We start from the raw sequence: 25,753 nt of genomic DNA on the forward strand, positions 1-25,753 counted from the left end.
TAAATGTGTTCGCAGACTTAGTAAAAATTTCTGCATTATGTTGTATGGGCTCTAACTCTGGCTGAAGCGCGTTATTCAAGACTTAGTAAATCCTTGCACGAGTTCGCGGACAAGTAGTATTTTCCTCAGTGCACGTAATGGACTTCTGATTATTTCATGGAAAGCTTCGAGTGATTAGAACTTCAGCTTATTTTCCAAGAATCGCAAATATAACTCTAATGCTGAACTGTTGACAATTGTTGTTGCACTCCCAGTTCGTGCAAACGCCACTAAAAAATTATTTATTTAGCAAACTATAACCACTCCGGTATTATGGACAATTATTTTCTTCCAGTCCCATCGTGCCTGTAATTTAATTAATTTCCAGTAAACATCAGAACTATAACCGGATGGTGCGACGGATGTGTGGCCGCTCCCTAGAAGCACATGAAGCCATCGGACTTTAAAGGTGGTCACACATTTTGTATACGCGTTTAATACACATTCTCTGCACGGTTATAAGATCACTAAGGGCGTGTTTGGCTTCAATCGAACGACAGTTAGGCACCTATAATATGTACTGTCCATGGTGCATGCCTGTGGTGGTGGTTGCGCTGTATGAGACATCACTACGTGGGAAAACTTGGAATCTTTTGCACCTGTATGGAACATGCGACTGGCCTCTAGTATTGTGATCCAAATTTATTGACAGATTCCTAGATCTCGCTAGCGAGTCCATGGAATGGGTTCCTTTAACTGTGACAAATTCACCTAGCTAAGCATCTCGGAGTAGATGGGTTTTATCGTACGGTCAGAGAACGTTTAGGCCAACTGCAGCTCTAAATAATCGCAGATGTGGCACCAGTCACACATTTCTTTGCTTTACGAACACGAACAAAAATGTGAAATTGCACACGCTGATAAAAAGCGACGTGTCCTCCATCAAGCACCTACCATCACTAAACTCCTTTTCTTTACTAGTTTCTGCGTTCCCCAAGACGAGTGTGCGACGAGAATAATTTTGCGTATTGAAACAGAATTTGTCAGTAAAGAGCACATTGTTGTCTGCGCATCAACTTTAGGTTATTATGATTATTATTACTATCGTATGCATCAATTACAACCAATCCAATACACATTTAAATAAAAAATACACATATTCAACTATTTAAACTCCACAAATATCAAATAGCCCAGGCTACCCACTAATGTCGGAAGACTCAATCCAGTGGAGCACCTCGCTGGATGCTTCGTGTAGACTCTTGATGCCACCTGGGAAACGTCTGTTAGGATACTGATTTACAATGTAGCTCGTTGTCTGAATGTCAACACAGTCACATGTACTGACAGTGCAAAAGCCCCACTTGCTAATGTTTTTTTGCACATACCTTCTGCAGTCCGGTATCTGTTAAGCTATACCCACACCTCTCTCGAGTCATTAAAGTCTGGAACTTTAACATATGGGTTGTCAATAAGTTCGTGATTCCGGGTTTCTGTAGCTTTTGACTCATGTTTCCACTCAGTGGCGCAATTGAACGCAATGGAGAACATTTGGACTCCTCCATATACTGGTCTTCTGGATCTGAGGCGTTTACTAGGCAGCGAGAGTAAATCTTCGTGAAGACGAATTGACTCAGTTTTAAAAACTTGCTGTCAAAGATTGTAAAGAGCATTTAGTGTCACGAGCGGTCAACACCAATCTGCTGTAAGGTTAACGCTATGAATTGAGGAGGCTATGTGCCCCGTGGCAATGACACTTGTACTGGACTCGGCTAGTTAAGAAGTCCTTCGCGAAAAAGGGAAAGCCCAAGGAACGAACATTGAAGTTCAGTAGCAGCAACTGGTGTAGAAGAAGTGCACAAAAATTCAAGTACCACGAGAGATATAGTGCTGCCAGTGCCCAATGTGGAGACACAAGATGCAGAAATATAAGTTCTACATCACTGGTCGTAAATCGGCCGCCACAGGTTCAGCTCATCTATGACTGAAACGAAAGAATCGTCGGTGCAAAAAAACATGGGGTTTTATAGTTTAGGGTTTCTCTTCTTCAGATTCCCCTGTCGTGGGGACAGGCGGCCAGTCTCGCGTGATGGATTTCCGAGAGCGTCACGAAACTATTCCAGCTATGCGCGTCTCCCTTCATGTGACGCTGCGAGGGAGGTTTCCTTACTTTTTGTTATAGATAATATTAACAATTGTCACCTATACGACGTTTGGTAAGCGCAGGGCAATTGTTGTTACCCCTCTTTGTCTGAGTGGGGACCCACTTGCCTTAATGCCTTTTCGCAGCTTTCCCAAACCTAGAAGACTGTTGGGTTATGAATTCGCTCTGGCGGAAACAAGCGACCGGTTGCTTACAGTAGGCCTAGTACAGCTGTTTCACCGGAAACCTGGACGTAAACGATGAAGGTAACAGTTGTCTTCAGTGGCTTCGACTGGGCGATCCAGCATAGTAGTTCCAAGGATGAAATTATACTCGGTGAGACCAACAGGAAAACCGTTTGCGTTTCTACTGTTTACCCATTTAGCACTTCCAGCTTCGCCTCTCGGTTTCTCCCACGTTAACATTGGCGGAACAGATAGATTAATCTCAGCCTCCGATGCACATTTTGGCTGGAAACTGGATGCAGTCCATTCGACAGTGATACGTTCTGCAAGCATCACTGGATACTATAAATCAGTTAACTCCATACACTGGCTAATTATGGATTAGTTACTCCCGACAGACGTTTTACAGGCCTACGAATAAGATTTCCTGCGTCTCAGAAAGATGATATGAGTTTCAATGTCGTGGAACTGCCGGATTTGTAGGACTTATTTCGAGGCATACGAGGAGTATAACAATAACATAGCGTCAAAATGGCGCCATTGAGGTGTTATTTTGATTACTTCACCGAGAGACTGCCGTTTGTTCACAGCCGAAGCGCACACGTAAGGTAGACGTAGTGGGTCTAATGCTCTATTTCTCTTTGAATCACTTGGCCACTGGAAGGACGGAATGATACTTTCCAGTCACAAGTGCCCGTGAAAGCGAGCCCTGTGGCGAGAGTCCCGTTCACTTGTGACTACATTCAACAAGAATGAGCTTTCCACATTATAACTGAGTTGCCTATGTTTTCGCAGTCGCCTTTAGCACAACGACAAGCATTCTACACAGGAACTGTATCTTTCAGTGTACTCAGCATTTGGCTCCGACTTACGGAGATCAGCGCAAACCTCATTTTATTGTTAATGTAACTAAATATTGCAGAAAATCGGTTCCGTAGCAGTTTTAATATATACCGTTTAGTCGAGATGTCTACTGCTTACATTATTTTCGATTTCTTTGCGTTGTCATTACCAAAAAACTTCTCAATGAGAACCTCCGAGCAGGCCGGAGTGGCCGAGTGGTTCTAGGTGCTTCAGTCTGGAACCGCGCGACCATTACGGACGGAGGTTCGAATCCTGCTTCGGGCATGGATGTGTATGATGTCCTTAGGTTAGTTAGGTTTAAGTAGTTCTAAGTTCTAGGGGACTGATGACCTAAGATGTTAAGTCCCATAGTGCTCAGAGCCATTTTAAGCCATTTAGAACCTCCGAACATCCTTTTCGACATCAGCACACTTACCTTCGACTTCTTGTTTTGCAGAATACCCAGCCGAAATGTGCGATTTATGCAGTTCCTAGAAGTTCCGCGACACGCTGACTCGAATATTTCTAGAGATAGATCAATGGCAGTGGCTCTTTAAAAGTTGTAGTAAAAAACACGTAATAAAAGTGTGGGATTGTGGCAATAATTTTATGCATTCTGAAGAGCCCCTCTAAACTACAAAATATGTAAATTTGTCGTAAAACACTTCTAAGTAGATGATGGGAGAGATTAGGTTTACGGGGAGAAGAAAACAACTAAATAAATCGAACAAAGTGGCTACGTGCATTTCGCTTAACGCCACTGTATTAATAGCTTTACTGAGTGCTCAGAGCTCTACAGCTGCGCTCAAAATAACATAACAGTTGCCAGTGAAACGTCACATTCCTGTCAACTTTTTATTCGTCTCGCGGAACGTGACCTCGGCATAGAATGCACTGTTTGCTCTAAAGAGTCTATTTTGCGACGCATGCGTTGGAAGGTTGCTTATTTCCCACGTCAGTTACGTTATGGGCACTTAGCGGCACGACCGTGGAGAGGCACGTGTTTGCTACACTGTATATTTGTGTTACACACAGTGTTTCAAGCCCCATCTCCTGCAACATATCGATGCACAGTGGAAAAAGTGAAGTACAAACATCATGTTTCACTAACGGAGAGCCTTCAGAGGTTTGCGGCGAGTTCAGAAAACGCACACTAGACAAGCCAAACCTGTCACCACGTATCAGGACCACAGGCGTTCGCGGCCAACCTAGAATACACATAACAACCAATTAAAAATATATTTCCTGTAAGCACACTCTGACACTAGATTTATTTCGAAAATAATATGTTTTTCACCAACTCTAAATATATGTCGATAACCTGGCACCATTTCAGATGTTGGAACGGTAAGGACCGATCCGACAAGGGCAGCAAAGACTCAGTCATTTCAAAGGCCTATGCCTGAAAGTCCGTATAGAAGTGAATTTTCATAGATTAAGGTAAAGGTAACTGACTGGCAGAGTGACAATTTCGAAGTATATTCCAAATCGACAATGAAGGGCGGGACACGACGGGACGCTAGTTCCTTTGTTCAACTATCTTTCCCTTCTAATTCCTTTAGCTGACACAGTTCTAATTTTCTTCCCTACTATATGCTAAAATGGGCCAACGGCCTTGCCGCAGTGGTAACCCCGGTTCCCGTCAGATCACAGAAGTTAAGCGCTGTCGGGCTGGGCTAGCACTTGGATGGGTGATCATCCGGTCTGCCGAGCGCTGTTGCCAAGTGGGGTGAACTCAGCCCTTATGAGGCAAAACTGAAGAGCTACTTGATTGAGAAGTAGCAGCTCCGGTCGTGGAAACTGACACACGGCCGGGAGAGCGGTGTGCTGACCACGTGCCCCTCCGTATCCGCATCCAGTGACGCCTATGGATTGAGGTCGGTACCGTTGGGCCTTCATGGCCTGTTCAGGAGGAGTTTTTTTAGTTTTTATTTGCAAAGATAAATCTTAATTGCAGCTCAAGAAACGATTTATAACTAAAAATTTTCGATGTCATTTTAGGAAAGTTTAAGTTGTATCATTAATCACATATCACATCCGTCTGCTTTAAGAAAATGCTAAGCAATCAAATTCTATTTATTTCAAGCACATGCGTAATTCACCTCTGAAGCAGGGTCTCTGCTTTTACAGTAATAATGATTTATTATAGACGAACGAGTTTAGGCCGGCCGTTGTGGCCGAGCGGCTCTAGGCGCTTCAGTCTGGAACCGCGCGACCGCTACGGTCGCAGGTTCGAATCCTGCCTCGAGCATGGATGTGTGTGATGTCCTTAGCTTAGTTAGGTTTAAGTAGTACTAAGTTCTAGGGGACTGATGACCTCAGATGTTAAGTCCCATAGTGCTCAGAGCCATTTGAACCATTCGAACGAGTTTAGCACTGAAACTGGATACGTTAACCAATCACATCAGAGACAAACGAACAAAACGCGGCTTCCCTGCTCGTAACTGAAGACATACGTACGTTTTCAAATGAGCTCCAAGGTATCAAAAGTGACCTATGAGGCCATCAGTGTCTTTAGAGATGGTATTGGCAAAAAGGCCACTAGAGCTACAGAAAACCACTGGAGTTGAATCCCCGAATTTTGATATTCAGATAATTTGTGTAAAGAGTGGTTAATGAGCTGCGATTTAACTTTCGTAGGAATTGCAGTTTCTTGTTTTATGTTAGACGGGAGCTTGTTGAATATCTTACAACCGGAGTACATAGCTCTGTCCTGAATCTTAGGCATTAAGGTAAAGTTTACATCAGAATTACTTTTGTGTCTTATATGGTGACTGTATAAATCGCAGTTCAGCTCAAATGGAAACCATTCAGGAATAAACGTACTGTGAAGTGAACGTGCGAATCCCAAAGCTCCTTGGAAAGGCATATACATGATGTACGGTTATTCTACTTTAGTCGATATTCTTCCTACTCTCTAATGCCGAATAAACACCTCGTTTACTTTAGGTCCACTGACCCAGAACATAATTCTACATGACAAAGTGAAAATAAGCAACACACTTCTCTTTAGGTCAATACAGTGAGAGATGTTTCAAGGTACATAACTCCCTGAATGGAGATTCTTAGTTTATCTGTGGGTTGACTCCACTTTAGCTTGTTATTAGCTTAGCGCAATCTGCTTCGCCCACATTTGTATAATAATTACATCAAAAATAATTTCATAAACATACACTGTGTGATCAAAAGTATCCGGACACCTAACTGAAAATACTTACAAGTTCCTGGCGCCCTCCATCGCTAATGCTGGAATTCAACATGGTGTTGGCCCACCCTTAGCCTCGAGGACAGCTTCCACTCATGCACGTATACGTACCGTCAGGTGCTGGAGAGTTTCTTGCGGAATGGCAGCCCATTCTTCACGGAGTGCTGCACTGAGGAGAGGTATCGATGTCGGTCGGGGAGGCCTGGCACGAAGTCGGCGTTCCAAAACGCCCCTAAGGTGTACTGTAGGATTCACGTCAGGGCTCTGTGCAGGTCAGTCCATTAAAGGGATGTTATTGTGTAACCACTCCACCACAAGCCGCGCATTATGGTTCAAATGGCTCTGAGCGCTATGGGACTTAACATCTGTGGTCATTAGTCCCCTAGAACCTAGAACTACTTAAACCTAACTAACCTAAGGACATCACACACATCCATGCCCGAGGCAGGATTCGAACCTGCGACCGTAGCAGTCGCGCGGTTCCGGACTGAGCGCCGAGAAACGCTAGACCACCGCGGCCGGCGCGCATTATGAACGGCTGCTCGGTGGTGTTGAAAGATGCAGTCGCCATCCCCGATTTGCTCTTCAACAGTGGGAAGCAAGAAGGTGCTTAAAACATCAATGTAGGCCTGTGCTGTGATAGTGCCACGCAAAGCAACAAGGGGTGCAATCCCCCTCCATGAAAAACACTAACACACCATAACACTGCAGACTCCGAATTTTACAGTTGGCACTACACACAGTGGCAGATGACGTTCACCAGGCATTCGCCATACCCACGCCCTGCCATCGGATCGCCACATTGTGTACCGTGATCTGTCACTCCACATATCGTTTTTCCACAGTTCAGTTGTCCAATGTTTACGCTCCTTAGACCAAGCGAGGCGTCGTTTGGCATTTATCTGCGTGATGTATGGCTTATGAGCAGCCTCTCGACCATGAAATCCAAGTTTTCTCACTTCCCGCCTAACTGTCATAATACTTGCAGTGGAACATCTAACTAGGAATTAAAACACCAATTTCAATGGATTTAGCATTTTTGCAATATAACAAAATACTTTCTTAAAAATTTTCATCCCCTATTTCACCCCCTTGGGAGCTGAAGTTGCAAAAACAGTGAAACACGTATTTTTTCGTTTCTAACTGAGAAGCCAAACACCAATGTTGAAAGATTTAACTGTAAAAGTGTTCTCACAATGAAACTTTTCACAAAACATTTCACCCCTATTTCATCTCCTTAGTGGCTGAATTTCCAAAAACAGTGAAACGCGTATTATTTATTTCTAATCGAGAGGCCAAATTCAAATTTTAGTAGATTTAGCTTTAAAAATGCATTCATAATGGAATATTTTCATAAAATATTTCATCCCTTATTTCACCCCTTTAGTGGTTGAATTCCCAAAAACATTGAAAGACGTGTTTTTTTTCTATTTCTAATTGAGAAATCAAATACCAATTTTCATAGATGTAGCTTTAAAAATAATTTAGTAGTTCTTTGATAATTTGTTTTCAAAAATTCTTTCACTCGCTGTTTCACACTCATAGAAGTCAAATTTCCAAAAATGCTGAAACACGGACTTCTTTGTTTCTGACCGAGAAACCGAATATCAATTTTCGTAGGTCTAACTTCACAATTTTCGTAATAGCGACATATTTTCAAAACACTTTCCATCCCCTGTTTCACCCTTTTAGGGATTAATTATTCAAAAAATCCCTTCTTAAATGACGCCTGCAGCATGAGATCGATACCATCTGGAATTTCCAAGTTCCAATCCTTAGTGGTTTGAGCTGGGCGTGAGTGAGTTGTGTACTGAGATTACACGGTGTGACTGCTCTCTGCAGCGCTGCTGGCGAACCACGTGCTGCCGCACCCCGTGTGCCTGGCGGCGGTGCTGGGCGAGCAGAAGCTGCGTACGCTGGGCGAGCCGCACCTCACCTTCGACTGCGACAAGAACGGCGCCAAGGTGGAGGGCAAGCGCCTGCGCGCAGACTTCACCATCGGCCGCAACGGCGTCCTCTACATGATTGACGACCTGCTGCTGCCTGACAGGGGTCAGACACCTGCACTAACTCACTTTTTCTTTCAATTCGAACATTTTAGGTTAGACTTTACCGTGACTGTTACTGATGCACAACAAGTTTACTGTTGCCAGTCACCGTTAATTTGTAACCACAACGAGTTTAGAAGGTTTAAGCCTTCATCATCAGGTGAATTTATATGTATTAATACGACATGTGTGTGCTACATTAAGACTTCGGGGAAACCTGTGGCATTGTCTAGCCGAGAAACAAAGCACTATTTCAATACGGTTTTGGGGAGGTTTCTGACTAAAAACTAAGTGTAAAGATAAACACGAAAATAAAACAATTGAAATAGAATACCTCCAGTGGCCACAGGCTCCTCTGTCGTAATACACTCACGCTCATAAATTAAGGATAATTGCAGAATGTGGTGCCACACAACGTTGCACTACACAAAACTGACGCTAATAGCATAGGCACATAGGGAACACACACGACACAGATCCGTAAGTCCACGGTATTGGTGATAAGTTGAGAAAACCCGAAACACTTGTGCTACGGAACACCACTGTTTTCTGCGCATGTACCTCGACATCAGTATGCGATATGATCACCATGCACACGTATACAGGCCGCTCAGTGGGTTGGCATACACTGTATCAGGTGGGCGAACAGCTGCTGGGGTATAGCCTCCCATTCTTGGATAGTGCCTGTCGGAGCACCTGAAGTGTCCCAGTGGTGTGAAGACGTGCAGCGATACGTCGACCGAGAATATCCCAGACGTGCTAGATGCGGTTTAGGTCTGGAGAACAGGCAGGCCACTCCATTCGCCTAATATCTTCTGTTACAAGGTACTCCTCCACGATGGCAACTCAGTGGGGCCGTGCGTTATCATCCATCAGGACGAAGGTGGGACCCACTGCACCCCTGAAAAGGCGGTGCAAAATGACGTCCCAATACACCTGACCTGTTACAATTCCTCTGTGAAAGACATGCATGGGTGTACGTGCACCAGTCATAATCCCACCCCACACCATCAAACCACGACATCTATACAGGTCCCTTTCAAGGACATTAAGGGGTTGGTATCTAGTTCCTGATTCACGTCAGATGAAAACCCGGAGAGAATCACTGTTCAGACTACACCTGGACTCGTCCGTGATCGTAACCTGGGACCACTTTTCCAATGACCATGTACTGTGGTCTTGACACCAGGCTTTACGGGCTCTCCTGTGACCAGGGATCAGTGGAATGCACCTTGTAGGTCTCCGGGCGAATACCATGTCTATTGAGTCGTCTGTAGACTGTGTGTCTGGAGACAACTGTTCCAGAGGCTGCGGTAAGGTCCCGAGCAAGGCTACCTGCGGTACTCCATGGCCGTCTGCGGACACTGATGGTGAGATATCGGTCTTCTTGTGGTGTTGTACACTGTGGACGTCTCGTACTGTAGTGCCTGGACACGTTTCCTGTCTGCTGGAATCGTTACCATAATCTTGAGATCACACTTTGTGGCACACGGAGGGCTCGTGCTATGACCTGCTGTGTTTGACCAGCCTCCAGTCGCCCTAGTTTTCTACCCCTCATAACGTCATCAATATGTGTTCTTTGAGCCATTTTCAACATACAGTCACCAATAGCACGTCTGAAAACGTCTGCACACTTGCTCGCTGCACCGAACTCTGACATGCACCAACACACCTCTGCGTATGTGGACTGCTGCCAGTGCCACCGTGTGACGATGCATGGCCATACTCCGACGTGATTTAAACCCGAAAACTGCCCACCAGAGCGTTGTTTCACCATGTATCAGCATTATCCTTAATTTATGAGCATTAGTGTACATCACACATAAACGGTTACATTTTATAAACAAAGATGGTACCTTGAAATTACTAGATGCAGAGAACATATAGCAAAAACAGAAGTATTACTTCGAAGTGCAAAGAGCATATAACAAAACAACACTGTTATTTCAAAGTACGTTTTAAAGCATTGTGGAGATTTTTGGTTGAGTTTATGAATACCTACGTTAGAGTAGATATTTCAAGTGGTATACAAGTCATTTTCTGTTATGTAGACTACCTTTTGTACTCGTTTTCGTAATCGGGTGGCATGTTACAAATCTTAGGTGGAACGATTAGGATGGCAACGGTGGTAGAATTATATATAAATAACAGTTTTGGCTGAAATTCAGAGATAGAGTATGAAACGATTTCGAGAAAGAGAGCTAAGTTTTGGATATGCTAGAGCTGTGGGTTTGTTAAACTTGTATCTGCCACGTGTTATTTACTTAGCTATAACTCGAAAGAGTCGGTACGTGTCTTAGAGTATTTGAAAATACATCATCGATATAAAAAGTTACCGATTTTGTGTGACTAGGCACGACTCGATCCAGGATTAATTTGGTTGTCTCTATTCTAAAAGTACACTACTGGCCATTAAAATTGCTACACCAAGAAGAAATGCAGATGATAAACGGGTATTCATTGGACAAATATATTATACTAGAACTGACATGTGATTACGTTTTCACGCAATTTTAATACATAGATCCTGAGAAGTCAGTACCCAGAACAACCACCTCTGGCCGTAATAACGGCCTTAATACGACTGGGCATTGAGTCAAACAGAGCTTGGATGGCGTGTACAAGTACAGCTGCCCGTGCATCTTCAACACGATACCACGGTTCATCAAAAGTAGTGACTGGCGTATTGTGACGAGCCAGTTGCTGGGCCACCATTGACCAGACGTTTTCAATCGGTGAGAGATCTGGAGAATGTACTGGCCAGGGCATCATTCGAACATTTTCTGTATCCAGAAAGGTCCGTACAGGACCTGCAACATGCGGTCGTGCATTATCCTCCTGAAATGTAGGGTTTCGCAGGGATCGAATGAAGGGTAGAGCCACGGGTCGTAACACTTCTGAAATGTAACGTCCACTGTTCAAAGTGCCGTCAATGCCAACAAGAGGTGACCGAGACGTGTAACCAATGGCACCCCATACCATCACGCCGGGTGATACGCCAGTATGGCGATGACGAATACACGCTTCCAATGTGCGTTCACCGCGATGTCGCCAAACACGGAAGCGACCATCATGATGCTGTAAACAGAACCTGGATTCATCCGAAACAATGACGTTCTGCCATTCGTGCACCCAGGTTCGTCGTTGAGTACACCATCGCAAGCGCTCCTGTCTGTGATGCAGCGTCAAGGGTAACCGCAGCCACGGTCTCCGAGCTGATAGTCCATGCTGCTGCAAACGTCGTCGAACTGTTCGTGCAGATGGTGGTTGTCTTGCAAACGTCTCCATTTGTTGACTCAGGGATCGAGACGTGGCTGTACGATCCGTTACAGCCATGCGGATAAGATGCCTGTCATCTCGAATGCTAGTGATACGAGGCCATTGGGATCCAGCACGGCCTTCCGTATTACCCTCCTGAACCCACCGATTCCATATTCTGCTAACAGTCATTGGATCTCGACCAACGCGAACAGCAATGTCGCGATACGATAAACCGCAATCGCGATAGGCTACAATCCGACCTTTATCAAAGTCGGAAACGTGATGGTACGCATTTCTCCTCCTTACACTAGGCATCACAACAACGTTTCACCTGGCAACGCCGATCAACTGCTGTTTGTGTATGAGAAATCGGTTGGAAACTTTCCTCATGTCAGCACGTTGTAGGTGTCGCCACCGGCGTCAACCTTGTGTGGATGCTCTGAAAAGCTAATCGTTTGCATATCACAGCATCTTCTTCCTGTCGGTTAAATTTCTCGTCTGTAGCACGCCATCTTCTTGGTGTAACACTTTTAATGTCCAGTAGTGTATAATTCATAGCAATACACTTTTACGCATACATATTTACATACAATACCAGACTAGATATTTTCAAAGTACGTGATGTGCAGCGAAGAGCTTGCTGCAGCTGCTGCAGCAGGAGCGGCTGTACTCCTTCATGCAAGTGGTGGGCACCGCCGGGCTGGACGACGCCTTCGACAACTACGGCGAGTACACCGTCTTCGCTCCGGACGACCAAGCCATGGAAGGTAAGTCGTGCCTAGGCTGCCCGGCTGCCCGCCCAGACGGACACGGAGATGACGGACCCTGCCTGACTTGTGTGTATGTTGTGTGCAGCGCTGCCTCCACAGCGCCTGCAGGAACTCCGCACACAGCGGGAGAAGGCCCGCCAGTTCGTCCTCTTCCACGCCACCCAAGGCCGCATCAACAGCCACGACTTCACAGACAACCAGGTTTGTGCACAACTCGTAAGCTCTTACAACCGGTGCCTCTGAAGACATGTGTCCCTCAAAAATGCTAATTGGGCCTCCTGTCTGTGTAAGTACAAAAATTCTTATGAATGACTTGAATCCTATAGGCAGGATGTCCTATAACTTAATTCTGGGCAACAGGCTATAAAATGGCACAACGGGTTACAGCTTAGCATCCATTTGTCATATGGGTCGTTAGATACGAAAGAGTTGTTGCGACTGAAACGTGGATGCACGTATTGTCCAATCACATTAATGTGGTCGCCTGTCAAAAACCTGAATAACCACACTTGGAGCGTTGACGTGAGCCGGTGAGATTCTGGAAGGTGCCGACCCCCGTGCCGTGGCCACCTAACCTAGGTTTCTCGGTTGAGAATCCGCGGTGCGAATAGACACATCGTGGTAGCCCCAGAAGTTCGCGATTGGATTTAAATCCGGGGAGTTAGGTGGCCAGGGGAGTATGGTAAACTCATTTTAGTGCTTTTCGGACCAAGCGCGTACACTGAGAGTTGTGCGATACGTTGCATTATCCTGCTGTCAGATTCCAACGTGCCAGGGAAAAAACAAACTGCATGTTGGGGTCGACTTGTTCCCCAAGCAGAGATGCTTACTAGTGTTGATCCATTGTGCCCTCCATTATGTCGAGATCACCAAGGGAACGCCACGAAAACATTCCCCAGTTCTTAATCGTCCCTCTTCCTTACTACTATTGTTGCAGCGCCATAGCCAACGGCCATCTCTCCAGTGGAGCATGAAACGCGATTCATTTGAAAAGGCCCCCTGACGCCGCTCGGTGAACGTCCAGTTTCGGTATTCGCGTGCATGTATAAGATGAACATCAACAAAAGCAAAGCGAGGATAATGAAATGTAGTCGAATTAAGTCGGGTGATGCTGAGGGAATTAGATTAGGAAATGTGACACTTAAAGTAGTAAAGGAGTTTTGCTATATGGGGAGCAAAATAACACGATGGTCGAAGTAGAGAGGATATCAAATGTAGACTGGCAATGGCAAGGAAAGCGTTTCTGAAGAAGAGAAATTTGTTAACATCGAGTATAGATTTAAGTGTCTGAAAGCATTTGCATGGAGTGTAGCCGTGTATGATGGAAGTGAAACATGGACGATAAATTGTTTGGACAAGAAGAGAATCGAAGCTTTCGAAATGTGGTGCTAGAGAAGAATGCTAAAGATTAGATGGGTAGATCACATAACTAATGAGGAGGTACTGCATAGAATTGGGGAGAAGAGAAATTTGTGGCATAACTTGATTAGAAGAAGGGATCGATTGGTAGGACATGTTCTCAGGCATCGAGGGATCACCAATTTAGTATTGGAGGGCAGCGTGGAGGGTAAAACTCGTAGAGGGAGACCAAGAGATGAATGCGCTAACAAGGGAACCTCCCCATCGCACCCCCCTCAGATTTAGTTATAAGTTGGCACAGTGGATAGGCCTTGAAAAACTGAACATAGATCAGTCGAGAAAACAAGAATAAGTTGTGTGGAACTATGAAAAAAATAAGCAAAATATACAAACTGAGTAGTCCATGCACAAGATATGCAACATCAAGGATGATGTGAGCTCAGGAGCGCCGTGGTCCTGTGGTTAGCGTCAGCAGCTGCAGAACGAGAAGTCCTTGGTTCAAGTCTTCCCCCGAGTGACGAGTTTTTTTTTATTTTCAGACAATTATGAAAGTTCAGGCACTCACACACGATCAACTTCGCTCTCTAAAATTCCAGGACATGTTCAGATATGCTTGGACATATGCAGGATTTGACGGTCTACACACGGAAAAATTTGAAAACGTTAAAAACAAATGTTTTGGGAGAGCACAGGGAAAACTATGCGACTGTGAAACTGTTGCATTCATTTGTTGCAGTTTATGTGACAAACTCTTATGTTTTCATCACTTTTTTGGGAGTGATTATGACATCCACAAGAAAATCTAAATCGGTCAAGGTAGAAGAATCTTTTTACCCATTCGCCAAGTGCACAAGTTAGGTGGGTCGACAACATATTCCTGTCATGTGACGCACATGCTGTCACCAGTGTCGTATAGAATATATCAGACGTGTTTTCCTGTGGAGGAATTGGTTGACCTATGAACTTGCGATCAAATGTTTTCGGTTCCCATTGGAGAGGCACGTCCTTTCTCACGGTTTTGCGGTGCGGTCGCAAAACACAGACACTACACTTATTACAATGAACAGAGACGTCAATGAACGAACGTACAGATCATAACTTTGCGAAAATAAAGAACGTAAACTCTTCACCCGAGGGATGCCTTGCACCAAGGACCTCACGTTCCGCAGCTGCTGACGCTAACCACAGGACCACGGCGCTCCTCAGCTCACGCTTCCCTTGATGTTGCATATCTTGTGCATGGACTACTCAGTTTGTATATTTTGCTTATTTTTTTCATAGTTCCACACAACTTATTCTTGTTTTCTCGATTGATCTATGTTCAGTTTTCCAAGGCCTATCCACTGTGCCAACTTATAACTAAATCTGAGGGGGGGGGGGGGGGAGGTGCCAAGGGGGATGTTCCCTTGTAAGCAGATTCAGAAGGATGTAGTTTGCAGTAGGTACTGGGAGACGAAGAAGCTTGCACAGGATAGAGTAGCATGGAGAGTTGCATCAAACCAGTCTCAGGACTGAAGACCACATCAACAACAACATTCCGTCCTTCATCGACGATGAACAGCAGTCTGCACGGTTGCTTGAACCAGACGCCTGCCGCGGTGGCACACACGCGGCAACGTTCGCTGAACGGTCGTTAAGGAGACGCTGTTGGTAGCCCCTCGGTTCATGTGGGCAGTCAGCTACTCGACAGTTGCAGTTGCACGCCTGTTCGCCCGCACACACCTCCACAGCTGTCGTTCACCCTGTCGTCCGTGGCCGGTGACGCGCCACAGTTGCCTCAGCGCCAGTTTTAGATAACGCCTTTTACCTTGCACGGTATACTTTAACCGCGGCGGCACGCGAACAGTTTACTAATTTAGCCGTTTCGGAAATGCTTCCACCCTTGGCCCGAAAGCAAATGATCATTTCCTTCTGGACGTCAGAAAAATCGCAGCGTTTCCGCGTTACGACAACGACTGCACTGTTTTCCACATCCCCCGGCGAGCTTTATATACCCTCCACTGCTAGTGCTACCACCTGCTGTCTGCATTATTGCGCATCGACGTCGAACATAGGCGGCGCTCACATTAATCTGACTAGATCGTGTAATTCGGTTCAAACTAGTTGTCATCTGAGAGGTTGCGACCGGGACTGCGCCCTCCAGCAGCGCAGTTGGAGCCTGCCCTTGTCGGCGCAAAGCAAAACTCTCGATGAACTGTTCTAGTATGAGAGTCGCTTTACCTTTAGTTTCGCATGCCTCAATATCTGCGATGAAAGTAGTCGAAAGGTATACATAGGGGAGACGCTATAAAGATCTATACCACGCCTGCTTCAGAATTTTACTTGATTTTCATAGAAGATAGAGACTTTAAAATTCATACTTGTGAAATAAATATTGAAAAATTTGCAAAAAAAGTCCTTTTACAAAGTTTTTGTACATATCAAACCGAATACGGTGCGTAGCTTTAGAAAAATCTGTTATTCCAATCTTCTATTAGTCTGTCTCGTCCTCCCTCCTCTCTCTGCTTTATCCTTGCCTCTCTCTCTGTCCGTCTCCTCGTCCCCCTTTACTCTGTCCAGCTCCTCCTGTTTTCTTTCTCTGTCCATCTCCTTCTCTCCCCTCTCTCTGTCCATCTCGCCCTCCCCCACCTCTGTCCACTGTCCATTTCCTCCTCCTCTTATCTGTGCGCCTATCTCCTCCCCCCCCCCCCACCCCCGTTGTCTGCCCATCTCCTCGTCCTCCCTTCTCTCTCCGTGTCAGTACATTCGACCCAATAGGAGGCTTGTGGCTCTTACCCCTGCAGTACAGCCCTACAGTATATCTTTCCAGATTGTAAATAATGTGTGTACCAAATCTGACTGCAATCTCCCAGGGGATTAGCATAAGCTTTTTACCCTTGGCTTTCCTCGCACATGCACATGTCAGATATATTTTACACATATTTAACATATTTCACGCTCATTTGTACACATATTTCACCTATGTTGTTGTCCTGAAACTGGTTTGATGCAGCTCTCCATGCTACTCTATCCTGTGCAAGCCTCTTCATCTCCCAGTTTTCTTTTGTTTCCTTTACTGCTTGCTCAATATACACATTGAACAACATCGGCTACAACCCTGTCTCACTCCCTTCCCAACCACTGCTTCCCTTTCATGTCCCTCGACTCTTATAACTGCCATCTGGTTCCTGTACAAATTGTAAATGGCCTTTCGCTCCCTGTATTTTATCCCTGCCACCTTCAGAATTTGAAATAGAGTATTCCAGTCAACACTGTCAAAAGCTTTCTCTAAGTCTACAAATGCTGGAAACTTAGGTTTGCCTTCTCTTAATCTAGCTTCTAAAATAAGTCGTAGGGTCAGTATTGCCTCACGTGTTCCCATATTTCTACGGAATCAAAACTGATCTTCCCCGAGGTCGACTTCTACCAGTTTTTCCATTCGTCTGTTAGTATTTTGCAGCCGTGACTTATTAAACTGATAGTTCGGTAATTTTCACATCTGTCAACGCCTGCTTTCTTTGGGATTGGAATTATTATATTCTTCTTGAAGTCTGAGGGTGTTTCGCCTGTCTCATACATTTTGCTCACCAGATGGTAGAGTTTTGTCAGGACTGGCTCTCCCAAGGCCATCAGTAGTTCTAATGGAATGTTATCTACTCCGGGGGCCTTGTTTCGACGTAGGTCTTTCAGTGCTCTATCAAACTCTTCACGCAGTATCATATCTCCCATTTCATCTTCATCTACATCCTCTTCCATTTCCATAATATTGTCCTCGAGTACATCGCCCTTGTATAGATCCTCTATATACTCCTTCCACCTTTCTGCTTTCCCTTCTTTGCTTAGAACTGTGTTTCCATCTGAGCTCTTGATATTCATACAAGTGGTTCTCTTTTCTCCAAAGGTCTCTTTAATTTTCCTGTAGGCAGTATCTATCTTACCCCTAGTGAGATAAGCCTCTACATCCTTACACTTGTCCTCTAACCATCCCTGCTTAGCCATTTTGAACTTCCTGTCAATCTCATTTTTGAGAACCATGTACTGTGAAATGATGTAAATTTGCAGGTACATCCAGTGTGTATGTGCCTACTGTCTAAGAAATGTGTTGTGAATAGAATTAGCAGCAAAGAAGTAATACATTAAAACGTCATGCATGATGCGATAGATTTCTCTTGCATGTCAGTATTTGAAGTCATATTTCTTGAACTATGAGTCATACAATGATATATTTCTGCACGTACATTCAGCGGCATATGTGAGTACTATCTGACAAAAGTGTTACGAATAGAGTTGAAGCAAAGAAGTAATAAATTTAAACATCTTGCATGATGAAATGTGCAGTGGTTTTTCAAACATTCAGTGTTTATGAGGTCGTATCTCCTGAATTAAGTGTCGCACAATGACGTAATTTTTCTGGTACATTCAGTGGTATATGTGAATACTGCCTGCAAAATGTCAGGAATACTAAAGTAATCAATTAAAACTTCATGTGGCAGCTTTACTGCATGAACAGCGAAAATGAAAAGAGCCACAATTTTTTTCCTTTCATCCTTTCGTGGCGGTCATCAGCGAGAAAAAGTTTCGTGACGGTCTGAAATTATGTCTAAAGTTTGTTGCTAGTCTCCAAATTCTCTCAGTCTCAGAGACTGGATAACTAAAGTATGGGTAACGTCCAGCCGTGAGCTACACTGCATTTTCACACCGGCCCTTTTGATAGGACGGTGGTTCTTACCCCCACAGTGATTCTTTCCAGATAGTAAATGATATGGGAACCAAATTTGGTTGAAATCGGTCCAGTGGTTTAGGGAGAGATGTGGTACATACATACACAAATACTTACATTTTTATAATTTGTATGGATTACAGCCCCTATACTGAAATGTTATTATATTTTCCACGAAATATACTTGCAAACAAAAACGCATATCGCTGCCATCACTTTTAAATCGAAACAATTAAACGCAATTTGTCAGCAAAGCGCTAATGGGAAATGCTTACAAGTTTGCTGCACGCTACGTTCGAGAGCTTCTACAGAGGTTTGTGTGCGATTTGAAAGTCACTGTTTCAATCTGAGGATCCCCCTTGTAAGTTTAATGTGAAACTTATTCTTGAAAATACAGCCCCACGAACTCGTCCATTAATTTGAAACCACTGTGCATTACACAAAATACGACTGATGGGCATATGGTTTCGGTTCTTTGGGTGCGCTGCTTTAGGCTGAGGATTGTTGACAGAGGACAGTTGTAGTTGCAAGACTTGTGTTCAGGTGCTGATGTCGCTGGACGAGACACACCCGCTGCGACTGCAGGTCTACCGCAAGGCGCTGGGCGTGGAGGACGCAATGCTGCGCAGGCCCGACATCCACGGCATGAACGGCTGCATACACGTCATCAACAAGCCGCTCCAACCCCCCAACAGCTCGGCCGGCGACATCCTACGCCGTGACGGAAACTTCACGTAAGGCAGAAACAACTTCTCATTCGGCTTATGCATGCCACATTACAGACGGTAAGAACTATACGACCACTTTCAGCTATTAATGGTAAAGACTTTCGCGAAATTTTATTATTTCATATTTACCAAAAGTTGCTCAAAACTAAAGCCACTTTCCGCCACAAAAACATGCAGGAAGAGTTATATGTGGTGTGAACTCAAGAACGTCCTGCAGAAGCCTGTGTAGGGAACTAGGGATACTAACTACTGCTTCCCAATATATTTATTCCTTAATGAAATTTGTCATTAAAAATATATCACTTTTTCAAACCAACAGCTCAATTCATGGAATCAATACTAGAAATAAGAATAATCTTCACAAGGATTTAAAGTCACTTACTCTTGTACAAAAAGGGATGCATTATTCAGGAACACACATTTTCAATAACTTGCCAGCAGCCATAAAAAGCTTAACAACCAATGAAATTCAGTTTAAGAGAAGCCAAAAGGATTTATTGGTGGCCAACTCCTGCTAGTCCATTGATGAATTTCTCAGTAGAACCAACTGATATATACATATAAAGTACAATGTAACTTCTGCACCATTTCAATGCAGTAATGTGTTCATTGTGAATAAGTGTGTGTGTGTGTGTGTGTGTGTGTGTGTGTGTGTGTAAGTACAATCCAACTCTGCACCATTTCACTGCAGTAATGTGTTCATTATAAATAAGTGTTGTAGTAGTTCTATTACATGTTTATTACATCATAAATAAAAAAAAGTTTTTTTTATTTTAAATTCAGTGCATTAGTGTTCGTAAAATGATTCTTTCATATAGTGTTCATTAAAAAAATTACGATCATTCCACTTGGGACCTGTGGAATGTACATTAGCTTATTTGTTTCAGTTGTAAATATTTGTCATGTATTATTGTTTTTCTTACATGTTCTACAAGCTGGAGGACCTCCTCACTATAGATCAATTGGAATGAAAGTAAATCTAATGTAATCTAATATGCTTCCTGTGGAGTGAGGCCTCTGTGGACGGCTGTAGACAGAGCCGCGGTCGCGGCTTTTGACGAGACTGTTAACTGGGAGAAGTGATTGTACAAGATTTTCATTAGCATCATGAATTCAAACTGGTGTAAAAACACAAACATTGTACCGTCTGAGAAATAGGACATTTTTGTGGTCAGATGGAAGACTGCGAATATGAAGAATGTCTGGTCGACAGCATATTTCTTGCACAATGTCGAAACTGAAGTTTGTAAGTGAGGAAGTTACAATGTGGCTCCTTGCGGTTGTTTCAAGGAAAAAGACTCAGTGAGTTCGGTGGGTTGGCTAAGGCTTCAGGAATCCATCGAAGTGTTTGCAGCAAGACAGACGGCGTGCGTGTAAACACTTCATTGTTCCAGTATGCTTAGACAGCTACTGGCATATGCTGTCGTCCAGTGGAGCACGCTGACGTCGGTCCCCTTCATTCCTGTTCTACGCCGTGGTCAAACGTCGATCGCACGTGTCAGCCGCTAAGCGAGGACACAGCTTGTGACCGTATAGTACCAGTGTGGTGTCACCGCCAGACACCACACTTGCTAGGTGGTTGCTTTAAATCGGCCGCGGTCCGTTAGACGTCGGACCCGCCTGTCGCCACTATCAGTTATTGCAGACCGAGCGCCGCCACACGGCAGGTCTAGAGAGACTTCCTAGCACTCGCCCAGTTGTACAACCGATTTTGCTAGCGATGGTTCACTGACAAAATACGCTCTCAGTTGCCGAGACGATAGTTAGCATAGCCTTCAGCTACGTCATTTGCTACGACCTAGCAAGGCGCCATTACCAGTTACTATTGATACTGAATCACGTACCGTCAAGAGCGACGTTCACCATTAATGGATTAAAGTTAAGTATTCCACCAGCTACGTCCGTTTTTTCTAAATTCTAATTTCCTTGTCGTGTTCCAGACCTCACGCCAGCCTGCGTGAGCTAAAACGCGTGCCTTTCGGCTTCCTCTAGTAACACGGTGTTGGCTCTCCTGCCAACCTACAACAACCAGCATGGCACCATTGTTAACATTTGTCGTCTGCGAGTGACTCTGATGACGCCTGGAAGCCGTCCTGGTACCCTCCCGAAGGTGCAAGCCCAAACCTCTATGCCTGGCGTGTAGCAGGGATGACAGCTAGGCTATTGTGGGCGTGTTGTAGGCCCCAAAAGTTCCAAACGGTCCGGTTGGCGGCCATACAGCAGTTCTGCTGGGATGCGCTCTTCTATCGATGTGGTCCTCTAGGAGATCAGGAAATGGATCGGAATCTCGGCCTCGGGTATAGTTGACACCATCTTCTGCATCTGGACTTTAAAGATGGAGGAGAACTGCTCGGAATCACCATTTGAGGCTGCGTGGAACGGCGCCGTTGTCAGATGTTTTATGATGTTCCGAAAGCTGATATTCTGAAATATACTGGATGAAAACTGAGACCCATTGTACGAGACAATTGTTTCTGGGAACCCTTAAATAGCTAATATTTCTTTGCAAGGCGCTTATGTCTCCCTTGCTGTGGTTTTTGACTTTGGAATTACACAAGGTAACGTGGAAAATCAGTCTGTGAAGATAAACTGTATCTCTCTGAGGAAGGGACTGGCAAAGTCCACAAATAGACGCTCCCAAAGACGTGGAACCTCTGAAGGGCAAAGGGGCAAGGGTGGCGGGAGGCAGTAGCGAGTTGGCCTCTCAATGTTCTGCACAATGTCAGGCAACTAGGCTTGGGAAAGTTTTACACACACACACACACACACACACACACACACACACACTTTTTTGTTTTTTCATTTGTAATACCACATGTATGTATTTTGCGTGCGTGTATATGTGTGTGTGTGTGTGTGTGTCTGTGTGTCACAGAATGATTTTGAAGTGAGGCTGAGTCACTGCTCGATGCTCACTGTATGTAATCTGAGTGTAGTGCGGAAGAAGTGTGGTTTGTTGTGTCTGGTGTACTTGTTGCATTTACACTACAGTGAAGAAATGGAAACAAGGGTAGATTACATACAAGACAGTAAGTCATATGGTGCTTCATCTAACTGTATTTTTACCTGTTCCTTGACTCTGTTTTGATTGATCTGATTATTCCTTTGAGGACCAAATATGTAGCATAATGTGTACTTTAGTATACACCTAAATAATAACAACATGTTCCAGAAATCATTATGTAGGACTATAAAAAGAGGTTTAATATTGTCATTGCATATGAAAAATAGCAATTTGTTGTTGAGTACAGAGCCCATCTTCAGAAAATATACAATGAACTTTAAGGAGAGTGTCATCATAATGCCATTAATTTTTGCTTGCTGGGTAACATATAATTCCAGGGTAGTTACAATTAAATATTGGTTTACCAAAAGCTGTTACACATTTTAACATATACCTAGATATGTTTTCTGGTATATGCCTGACAGGAAGTTTTAATCCCTTACAGTCTTCTCCATTAATTACCAAATTACTTTTCAGAAAGAGCAGCCATTGTTATACATTTATGTAGTGTCTGTTTGGCTACACACATGACAGCTTCTTTTCGTCTTGTATATTAACGGTATTTATGTTCATAGAGTCAGATTTCAAGCATGCAAAAATAGGTTTTAAAGATCATGAAAGAAACCCCACAAGGGCACCATAAATTCTATAAAATTACTGTTTTTTTCCTTGTACTCATTCTACCACAGTGAAATTGGTAACAATACTTGCCAGTTACACCACAATAATGAAATTCAGTGCCACCGCACAAGAACTATACATAGGTGCAGAAAGAATGGGTAAATATATTCACAGCACAAGCTACAATACAGTTTGCTATATAGGCTACATCTCTCCCTCAGCAGGAAAAAAAAGAGTAAATGACAGAAACTATGTTACTGTACGAAGAGAGTTATTGTAAACCATCTGCCTGCTTAGCCGGAGTGGTAACATGCTTGTCTCACATGCAGCGGGCCCGGGTTCGATTCCTGGGTGGGTTGGAGATTATCTCTGCTCTTAGACTGGGTGTTGTGTTGTCCTCATCATCATTTCATCCTCATCACTGGCACACAAGTTGCCCGATGTGGTGTCGACTGCAATAAGACTTGCACCTGGTGGCCGAACTTCCCCAGACGGGGCCTCCTGGCCAGCAATGCCATATGCTCATTTCATTGTGAACCTTGCACATTATTTCTAATTGTTAGCAAACATGACTGTACACGCCACACAGCTAAATGAAATAGTCCATTATGTATATGAATCCAATTCAAATGGAATTTCTTCTCATATGCCTGTAAGTGTTCAATTCATGAAAACTGCAAATTTTCAGCATGCAGAACAGAACACTATGAAGCTTTCCTTACTGTAATTTCAGCTCAGTAAAGGATTGTTGTAACCAATCTTAGTGTGAGATTCCTACAAGCTTTATTTCTGCTCTTTTCTGCATCATTCATTATCATGGCACATCTACAATTTGCACCATGTAATGCGAAGTTACTGTGCATTTGATTCAGAGGTTCTAATAAGGAGAGAGAAGTAGGCAATCGTTCAAGCTCCCTGAATCTGTAGAATATTTATTAATTAAGAACAGTCCATTCTCTCCAGGAAAACATTTGTTTTTCTGCTTTCGGGTGTATATATAATGCTACTGTATCTATCCTGTAAATAATTATTAAATATGATATGCTACTGTCTGACAAGATGACTAAATGTAAAAGACTACAGACTATGAGCTATGTTACAATAACTGTGATTAGGAAGACAGGCTACAGTTTACCATACAAATGACAGTGAAAGGAAATTGCTGCCTCTGCTGTCACCTGTAAAGTAATTTGCAGACTGCTTCCTAATCAGTGAGATAAATTGTGTGTTATTTAAATTTGTTGTTGATGCCAAGATATATACAGGTTCTGCATTTTGAAAATTCCAGTAACATCACATAACAAAATTTATTAGTGTATGCTAAACAAGGCTTCACTGAACAGTATGGTGTGACACCATTTCAGTTGCTAAGTTGCGTACTTAAAGAAAAAATATATATTTATAGTGTAGATTTTACCACTGTACATCCAACTGAATTGAAATGAAGTAACACCTATGGCTATAATTTATATGAAAAATATTGTCAGGGTAGGATCACTGTCATATCTAGTTGCTCAATGAATGCTACTTTTACATCAGGTTTATTGAATCTTCAAATTTTTTCTAATGAATTGCCTTGAGCTACAGTCAAGTGTAATAATATACATCCAAGCAATTTAAATGCATGTTGAAGCATCACAGCGTGACAAAGATGACACTGATGAGTTAAAATATCATTGCTGAATTTGTATACAATCGCTTTAATATTGTCATTCCCTTCAAAATGTTAGTAACACAAAACACAGGAAGGATGGTATACAAAATAATTAACTTCTGTACAACAAAAATGAGACTTTATTTGGAACAACATCCCTCTGAAGCTACATGCTATACTGATGCTGTGATTTCTCCCTCAACAATCCCTCCCTCCCCCTCTTATTCCCTTATCAGGCACTGCATCACTTTCAAGTCATTGTGCAAAACTGTATTTCATTTGTGTGCGAGTTTTAGACTAAATGTTGTCTTTGTATTTTATCCTTGCTACCTTCAGAATTTTGAAGTGTGTAGTCCAATTAACAATGTCAAAAGCCTTGTCTATATGCATAAATGCTATAAGTGTATGTTCAGCTTCTGTATTCGAGATAAGCCATAGTCACTTCAGCCTCACATGTTCTTACGTTTCTGCAGATCCATAAGTTATCTTTCCTGAGGTCAGCCAGCCTCTACCCATTTTTCCATTCATCTGTGGTTGATTAGTTAACGTTTTGTAACCATGATGTGCCACACTCATAGCTGTGCAATATTCATGACTTTCAGTACTTGCCTTCTTTCAAACAGGAATTATTACATTCTTCCTGAAGTCTAAGGGTATTACACTTGTCTCAGATCTTACATACTAGGGGGAATAGTTTGTCCTGTCTGTCTGTCTGTCTCCACAAAGGTGAGAGAATGTTGTCTACCCCAGAGGACTAGTTTTGACTCAGGTCTTTCATTGCCCAGTGAAATTATTCTCGTAGTATCACATGCCCATCGTCATCTTCCTATAATATTGCCTTCAAATTAATTTTTTCTTTTAATAATTATCAGGTGAACTAAGAGCTCTTATTCAATTATTGTTGATTGTTTTGCATGTGAAATCTGCAATATGGCTTAGGATAAAGATAAGTTAAACAATTCCCATTCTTCCTGCTTGTTAAAAATATTTATAAAATGCCATGACACAAAATGTAAGTTATGGAAACAGAACCATCAACAAATGTAGTTATTGAACAGATCCTTAGTGCTTTTAATAAAAAGTTTGTTTCTGGTCTGGACATGTACACCAAGGCTTTTAAGTTATTCTGTCATACTTTGCTGTTACACAAATTGGATTCATGACATTAGAGGCAACCACTGGTTTGTCATATTGCTACAGTAGGATGCAGGAGACTGAAATCTCCAGGAAGGATGTGAAAATAGTTTAATCTAA

General features: G+C 43.4%; 1 protein-coding gene across 1 annotated transcript in view; it reads left to right on the top strand.

The window, feature by feature from the left end:
• Window positions 1-25,753, top strand: part of LOC124555150 (transforming growth factor-beta-induced protein ig-h3-like) — a 326,998-nt gene that overhangs the window by 270,656 nt on the left and 30,589 nt on the right. Inside the window, exons 8-11 of the mRNA XM_047128967.1 lie at window positions 8,198-8,407; window positions 12,294-12,431; window positions 12,520-12,635; window positions 19,036-19,226. Of these exons, the coding sequence (XP_046984923.1) occupies window positions 8,198-8,407; window positions 12,294-12,431; window positions 12,520-12,635; window positions 19,036-19,226 (655 nt within the window). The remainder of the gene's footprint in view (window positions 1-8,197; window positions 8,408-12,293; window positions 12,432-12,519; window positions 12,636-19,035; window positions 19,227-25,753) is intronic.

The sequence above is a fragment of the Schistocerca americana genome, chromosome X (genome assembly GCF_021461395.2).
Source record: "Schistocerca americana isolate TAMUIC-IGC-003095 chromosome X, iqSchAmer2.1, whole genome shotgun sequence".
Classification (NCBI taxonomy): domain Eukaryota; kingdom Metazoa; phylum Arthropoda; class Insecta; order Orthoptera; family Acrididae; genus Schistocerca; species Schistocerca americana.